At 37.2% G+C, this 8,704-nt stretch overlaps 1 protein-coding gene across 1 annotated transcript; it reads left to right on the forward strand.

Annotated features, from left to right (window-relative positions):
• The first annotated feature begins 1,434 nt into the window (after positions 1-1,434).
• LOC134529600 (cuticle protein 19-like) lies at positions 1,435-7,421 on the forward strand. The gene is made up of 3 exons (XM_063363873.1): positions 1,435-1,509; positions 2,649-2,753; positions 5,198-7,421. The coding sequence occupies exons 1-3, from the start codon at positions 1,498-1,500 to the stop codon at positions 5,432-5,434; spliced, it is 354 nt and encodes a 117-aa protein (XP_063219943.1). The 5' UTR covers positions 1,435-1,497; the 3' UTR covers positions 5,435-7,421.
• Positions 7,422-8,704: the final 1,283 nt, after the last annotated feature.

Below are 8,704 nucleotides of genomic sequence, written 5' to 3' on the forward strand. Positions count from 1 at the left end.
AAGTTATAGGTAAAATTTTAAGGTCATGGTCAAATTTCAAGGTCAAAGTTTAAGGTCAAGGTCAAAGTTCAAGGTCAAGGTCAAAGTTCAAGGTCAAGGTCAAAGTTCAAGGTCAATGTCAAAGTTCAAGGTCAATGTTGGATTTCAAGGTTAAGGTCAAAGGTGTGGTGACTAGATAAGTATACTTACATGGTATCAGCACACTCTAGCGGACGAAAACAAGATGGTGATCTACAGCGGACGAAGACAAGATGGCGGACATGTCGTCATACCAGCTGACGATATATATGCTTTGAAAAAAAGTGGTAGGAGTCAGTCTGCCTGCATCCACCATTGAGGAAGGAGCCTGTCACCATTTTTAGTTTTTTTTTTGCACTCACCGGGTTCGAACCGAGGACGGTGATAGATATAATCAATCAGAATTCGAATAAGTTAATTTTATGATGAATATTGTAAATTTTTTCATTAAAATGGGATAATAATTAAAGATTTTCAAGATGGCGTCCAAATTTCAAGATGGCGGCCATAACGGAAATTGCAACGGTGACGTCATAATTCAAAATGGCGGAAAACACAACGCCGGAATTTTCGAGAAAACACAATGACGTCATACAAGATGGCGGATCCAAAATGGCGGATCCAAAATGGCCGCCGTGATCTACTTGTCCCGTTATGCTATGTCCCGTTACGATGTGTCCCGTTACGATGTGTCCCGTTACGATGTGTCCCGTTACGATGTGTCCCGTTACATTGTGTCCCGTTACGCTCGTCCAAGATGGCCGCCGTTACGTCACAATCCAATATGGCGGACTCCGGCTCCGGCACCGCCCCTTTGTTTCTGCGCTCGGACATACTTTCCAATACTACTGTACTGTACTGGTACACCACGAGGGCAAATAAGTATGCGGGGTCGCAAGTGTATAGCTGTGTGCTCGGCTTCGGATACTCTCTAGTCACCCATTAAGCTAAGTGTTTTCTTAAGCCAGAGCTTGAGTAATCAGGTGGCGCGCGAAGTCATGCGTCCTCAGGGGAATGAAAATAAAAACACCTGCGGCAATGCGCCGGTCGAAACGCAGCGTGGTTTCACATTCCGTTCCACGAGTTAGTTACAGCAGGCTCGGGTGTTGCGCAACACGCGAATAACTTAGGCTGAATATTTTAGCGCGCGACCCGTGACGTGACGTCACAGGCGCACGCGCGCGAAGGAAGCTCCTTCTAATTAAACCTAACGATCTAGTCCGTTCCTAATTTTTTTAAAATAAAGATATATCACGAAATTACGTCCGACGGAAGGACGAGAGCGTGGTTATCGCTTCCTGCGCGTTGTGACTTGGCGTTCCACGCACGATGCGTGTTTCTTTTGTTTCGTGTTCACGACCCCCTCCATCGCCCAGCCACGTCGCGTATAAGAAGCTGCGCGTGGCAGCTGGTAGCCACCAGTCGCACAACACTGCAACAGCCTTCGAACTTTGAGCCCGTCGAGGTCTTTGCCGTGAAATGAATACGCAGGTATCGTCAAGTTTTAACATAGGAGGGTACTTCTAAGACAAAAATAACGTCCTCATTAGTATTTGAAGAGAAAAAAATATATACATTAACCTTATCTCAGTTATAACTATGCCAAAAATGGAGGCCGTGATGTTATCAATGATTTTGTATTAAAAATATCTAATTTTGATTATCAAAACAAAAACGTGTCCAGTATCTTTTTTTTCACTTGATTCAATTTATTATTTTATTGCAATTCATCGATAGAGTATTTATTAACTAATATATTATTATAATTTAATTTTAAGTAATTTTTCTAATAACTTTGAAATATATGAAGTTCCTAGTTAGAATGTTGTTGTTTTTTTTCTCTCAACTTTTCTGTGCGTGTGAATTATAAGAGTATCAAATATTAACCAAGTTACTCTCGTTTCTCTCACAGATTCATTCCATCAATGATCCATTCTTATTGCCTTTTATTACCTGAATTTAAACAAGACATTCTTAATGACCTGTCTAGATTGAGGTAATAAAATACAATGAGAATGGATTGACTTCTATTCCAAGCATTGTGAACTTGCACTCTGATTCTCAAACTTTTATTAATTATATGATTTATTATCATCTATATTAGTGACGAAGTTAAGGAGGTATGCCTTTTCTTACACTTAACCACGTTGAGAAGACGTAGTAGTTTCTGACTGCTGGCCGTTTGGTGACCCCATCCTCGAATGATGACAGCGATTAACATAGAAACATGTGGACGGAGAGAACAGCAGCATCTGCCCAATTATACCGTATGCGTAAATTCAAATGAAAACTCCGAGGCTCGAACCCAGAACCAAATACGTAGACGGATCAACCAATTACACGGAAATCGTGGAAATGAAAAAGAAAAATAAGTTACTTACTCAATAGTTGAGAACTTCTCTTTGTATATAATGTATGTGCGCTGTCAAAAAGTCAGAAAAGTAAATTTCCTAGACCAGCATGTGCAAAAGCTTAACTTACCTTTTTCTTTGCTTTTTTGCGTCAACTAAACACAACCTGTAATAAATAAGTTTGTGTGCGTATGAAATGTAGTATCATGAGCCATTTAAAACTGTGAGCGCCAGCTGTACCACCATCCTCACCTGAAGACCTGCCGCACTGTCACATAGGTGGTTGTTCTCCTGGCCCTGGGCGTGGCTGCCGCCAGCGCTCTCCCTGGATACAGCGGCAGTCACCACAACCTGCCGGTGGCTGCGGGACACGGCGACTACTACGTGAGTCGCTGAGTAGTACATGACTGCACTCTTTCCTTTGTTGAAATACAAGTGAATGTGCTTGAGCATTCTCTAACAATTTTTCATTCATTAGTATTTATGATATATTAATGATAGTTTTAAAGAAGGATTTCAAAGTAAAACTTATTGCATGCATCCAATGAAACAAACAAACAACTCAATGACCATAGTAAAGAGATTAAATACAAAAGCATGATGTTGCAGACTTTAATATCGTTTCAAGTAAAAAAAAAAACTGTTATTCAAATTAATTAATACATCAGTTTAAAATAAATACTTTAAAGGTTCTTGTCTGCCAACAATATATTTAATTTGAACACAAATCATTATTCAATTATAATTCAGTATAAATTTCAGACAGTGAAATAATACAATATTCGTCATACTACCACCTGATAATTAAAGTGTTATAATCTATATTTTCATTACGTTTCCGTTACGATATTGTTATTTTAATATTTTGAAAGTTATGGTTTGAAAGCCATGTTAGAAATAATGTGTTTTTTCTTAGAATAATTTTATGAAGGCATTGTTAAAAATTGAAGTAAAAAACTGACCATCTTTTCAAACCATTATTGTGCGCTATCAAACATTTTTGGCGTCCCCTGACCTATAAACCTTATTTATTCGCGAGGAAGAGGGCAGGTTGTTACAGACTTTAGAAGGGCTCGATATTTTACCACTGAGTTAGAAAGCTCCTGCTTCGGTATAGGCATAACAACACGATGTTTTTTTTATGAAGCTAAGCCTTCGTTTATTATTGAGTGGTATGCATAATATTGCAACCATGATGACAGAATGTTTAAGTGACACACTATCGTATCTTCTTTGATCTTCATGCCGTCGAGCTTAGTGGGAGATTGATTTTATATGTATAGTATGTCAAAGTCCTCAATCGCACCTAATCAGTATGGCAGCAGAACCATAAATATTCCTTCTTCCACGAGGAATGTGACCTGCGCATTTCTGCCAGTGAGTGAACTAGCACGTCTCAGCAATCTCGGCTACCGCGATGGAGTGGAAGTGCGTTTGTGAGATACTTAGAAGAAGATCCAATAACAGTTCAAAACTCCCCCCTCCCACGCCAAGTATTGGTTCCCATCTTAGTTCTAGTTGTCTATCAGGCAGGCAATTGATTGTTAACTAAAACTATTTTTTAAGTGTAACAACTTATTTATCGGTAAACGGCATTTTGTTGGAGTTATTTCGTGAATAGGACGAAAGTCAAGGAAATTAAATGTGTAACAGGCGGTGCTGCTGTCTATGGTAGATGGCACGAATCAAATTCACAAAGCGAAAGGAAAACTTTATAGTATTAAATGTTTAATTAATTATAACAATATGGGCAGTAGTTTGATAAAATTTATTTTCTAAAATCAAGTCCACAGCAGGGTTTAGTATTTTTTTGTTCAAAAGTTTTCTTTTTTAATTTTTATAGGAGCCGTTTCATTTAATAGTTTCAAATAGAATAATTCGATAGTCAACTTAGCTGCTCAGAGAACGAATTACAGTGGCGGATGCAGAAACAAAGTGTGATTGGCGTCCAGAAATGTAGTTTAAAACACAATTTGCATATATCTATCAAGCTCGGCATTATTTTAAAGAATACTACATTCAATTTCGTGTCTGTGTTTCGAACTGTAAATGTATTTGCAACATGAGAACACGTGATTTTGCTCGATACCGAAATTAGATGGGTTTTTTTAATGAACCACTTATGTTCAGTACTACACGCGTGACTTTGACCTGGAGTTGTTCACACAGGAGATGGTAAGCGCCTTCCCACGCTAAACACACGCTGTCCGCATCATCGGAGTGGTTGCCACGTTGCATACCCCGCCAGGTCCAGGCAGCGCACGCTCTGAGGAATCTCCCTTCCTATCCGCTCGTCCCTGGAGACACGATTGTGATCCCGTCGAACAATATCGACACTCTTCTCCACCTTATCTCCAATCAGTTGTATTGATCCTGTACAACTATTTCATGCATTACAAGTAAGATTTTCAATTGTTCATGTTGAAACTAAGTCATTACTGGCAATTTTTTTTTGAGAAATGATTATGGTTAAATTTACTATTTTAAAAGGACAATTAAAAAATTATGATTCTTATTTTATTCAAAACAAGCGATCATATTTATCGGCTGGTGCCAACTATAAAACTACCTTATCAGTTATAAATTCTTAAGTACGTAAAACGACTAAAGGTTAGTGGAGTAGTTTTAATAGCACCCAAAAGAAAACATAAATGTCCCTCTTTTCATCAAGGTCGTGAGGAGAGATGGTACATGAAATGAACTTAATTTAAAACCCTTTATTTTACTCATTCTTTCCTATACACCCTACAATATTATCTGAGCAGGAGACAGAAGGGTGATGGTGGAATGATCTCCGAGCAGTCGACTGATGGGTTGACGTGTCGCAGGCTCACCCGCAGTACGAGTTCAAGTACGGGGTGCACGACCCGCACACGGGCGACGTGAAGAACCAGTGGGAGAGCAGGGACGGCGACGTGGTGAAGGGCTCCTACAGCCTGGTCGAGCCCGACGGCTCCACGAGGACCGTGCACTACACGGCCGACAAGCACAGCGGCTTCAACGCCGTGGTCAAGAAGTCCGGCCACTCCTCCCACCCTCAGCACTACGGCCATCACGGCTACTGACACTACCTGTGTAACAGAATTTAAATTCTATTAGATTGGCACCTCCAAATATCTCTGTTTTAAAACTAAAAAAATTATCCTTCAGTCAATCACAGTAAATATTCAACATCATAATAGTGTCTCAATAAATATTTCATACGATGTAATAGGTATTCAAAAATATTTTTTTTTATTCTTCGAAGTGGCAAAACATAGCAAGAAAAATGCTTAAATATTACCTTGAAATTAGAATCTAAAGTGCATCTGGCCAATTACACGTAAGTAGTCAAAAAAATCTAGATTCTACATCTTTGCGATGTTAACATACTACCTTTACGTCCATTCTCTCCTTCCGCTTGCAATCATCTACGCTACAATGAGTAACTCTCGTTCAGTCTATTGTATTGGTGAGAAATTATGTGTCCTGAGTCATTCAGCTTAATGAAAATAGTCAAGAAACTAATGGAAGAGAAAGAAGAGATGCACACCTCGACAACGGAACACTGCATGGCATGTGGTACTGCATATCTTGCGTTAATGCCTGTGACTGATAAAATAAACTTGTCTATCGTTAAAAATCAATGCAATTTTCCCCCTTGACCCTCTGGAATTTTTCAAATGGTAAAAGGATGGAAAGGAATTTCCAAACACTTCTGATAATCAATTTGAGGCTACATGCAATTGTACTTTTCCGAATATATTTTTGATGACGTAAAAAACTAAAACAAAAACTGTAATTGTTGAAAAGAGACAAATTATCGGGTTTAGAGTAGAATCTGAAGCTTATCCGGACTACCATAAAGAGCTTCCTTTTTGGCCAGTTTTCCTGAGTCGTCGTTTGTCTTTTCACCATAACAGATTTCACACTCTCTCGTTGTCCGAAGAAATGGCTGTAAATTTTCTGTCTTTATCAATCTGTGGTTTTTTTTCTTCAGCTTTTATAACCATGTGCTACTTTATTGTCCGTAACTGTTATAAATAATGCGTATTTAAACCATCACAGGAATACGTTACTAGTGTAAAGGAAGTCATAGCTGATTATCCCTTTACCCTTGACCTGATAAGAGCAAAAACATGATACTGGAGATGCAATGGAACGCACTTCGTGTGAGAACTGTATTACCACGGCGAAATGCGCCTAGCTCGAGGCAATATCTGCCATTGCGAAAAAAAAAAATTAGAATTTTTTACCCAATGAGATTCTTACCTAGATCATATTTGTGTTATATGACCACTCTGTCCACTACGCCGATGTTCTTACTCCCCAACTGCTTGTGGCAGCTTCGCTGTCAGTTTTTTAACATGCTATTTATAAAACACGCCCTGCAGTTTTGCACGCATAAAAACCATTGCAACCACACACCTTAAAAATGTTTTGGTAGAACACAAGTTGTTATAGGTACTTGGCTTCACATTTTTTTATATATATCAGACTATAACTTAGAGTACATCTTAGGCTCGGACACTTTTTTAAAAGTCATAATTAGTAAATAGCTTAATATTTGTATATTTGTAATCACAGTCATTAAATGATTTTATTTTTCCTCTCCCAGTGATTTCAAGCTAAAGTAATTTATTTAATATCAATACGCAATAACATTTTCAAAATTATGTAAAAATATTATTTACTTTCTGTCAAAGACAAAATCTTAACCAAATAATTCACTATATAAATGATATCAAAATATTTAAAAAAAACCAAATTTTCGTGATCACTCTCCCATAAGAAACCCCAAAATTTGTTTGCGCATGATCACTCACTATTCTGTTGAACAGTTGTCAAAGGCAGTTTTGCCATCAGAGCATTGAATGCAAAAGTACAAGTGCTTTAATTCTAAACCCTAGAACCCAATTGACTAGAGAAATTTTCGGGACTCTTCTAATTGCTTACAGATGAGACCAGTTATGAGCATGAATAAATTAAACATAAGTACTGATGTACACCATATTGTACCAGAACAAGCTGTGAGTTAAATCAAACTGATTTATTAAATCATTTTTCAATTTGTAGAAGGTTTTTTTTAACTTAGCAGTATATAATAGTCGGTCCTGTGCCAGGCTTCCAGCTGTGGAACCGTTGAGCCGACCTACATATTGTATGACCTTGAGCTTTACCCCGGCAGCCATCTTGGATCCACCATCTTGGATCTGTCAACTTGGAGTCCGCCATTTTTAATCCACCATTTGGTTTTCTCAAGCTTTTCATAATTTTGAAGTGTTATGTCACCACTGCATTTTCGTTATGGTCGCCATCTTTAAAATCCATAATTATTATCGAAAAATCGAGAAAATTTTAAATATTAATAAATTTAATTTTAATAAAAAAAATTTTAAAAAGTACTTTCAGCATCTAGGATTCTAGAATGTTGCAAATTTTGATACAGCTGCCCTCTTGAAAATCCATAAGTTTTAAGATAGAAATCATGGGAAAAATTTTAATTAATAAAACATTAATTAAAATTTTAATATTAAACATTCCAGTATCTTGGATTGTGATGATATGTTCGCCATCTTGAAAATCCTTTATTATTTAGCTATAAATTCAAGGAAAAATTAAAATGTATAAAAAATTAATTAAATTTTGAAAGAATTAATTAATAAACACACATCATGGTGTCCTAGGTTCTAACCTGGTGAGGGCAAAAATAAAAATAGCGATAGATTTTTCTTCTACAGAAGCCACTGGCAGACTGACCTCCCACCACTAATGACAAGATATATACGTCACCAGCTAGTATATCACATCCGCCATCTTGTTTTCGTCTGCTGGAGGTCTCCATCTTGGTTCTGGCATATTTATATTGTTATATATATTGTTGTATATTTATATTGATTTTGTCTGATAGAGTGTACTACCGTCATGTAAGTTTAATTTTTACTAGCTAGAGTACATTTATCAATACTGTGATGCCTGTCATCTTGACATTTGGCACCATCTTGAAAATTCGTAATAATTTAGCTAGAAATTCGGAATAACAAAATTCATCAAAAAATCACTCATTAATATACTGATTGATTCGATCAGTTCCTGTCTTTAGTTCGATACTTGACCGATACAAAAAACTTAATTTCATGTAAAAAATATAATTTCAATTAATATGGTGGAAAGTTTTAAAAGAGGCTTAAATGCCTCTTCACCGGTCTCCAGTCAGCCGATAATGACATATCGACCGCCAACTTGAAAATTCGTAATAATTAACTAGAAATTCGGCAAAATTCTTAAAATAATCTAATATTTATCATTGAAATAATGATTGACTCAATCGATTCCCCTCCTTGGTTTGATTCAGT

This window comes from Bacillus rossius, chromosome 1 (assembly GCF_032445375.1).
Source record: "Bacillus rossius redtenbacheri isolate Brsri chromosome 1, Brsri_v3, whole genome shotgun sequence".
In the NCBI taxonomy this organism is placed as follows: Eukaryota; Metazoa; Arthropoda; class Insecta; order Phasmatodea; family Bacillidae; genus Bacillus; species Bacillus rossius.

Bases quoted from the DNA above. Each gene is read 5' to 3' on its own strand.
- LOC134529600 (XM_063363873.1), top strand. The intron at 2,754-5,197 runs GTGAGTCGCTGA...GACGTGTCGCAG, and splicing joins CGGGACACGGCGACTACTAC to GCTCACCCGCAGTACGAGTT.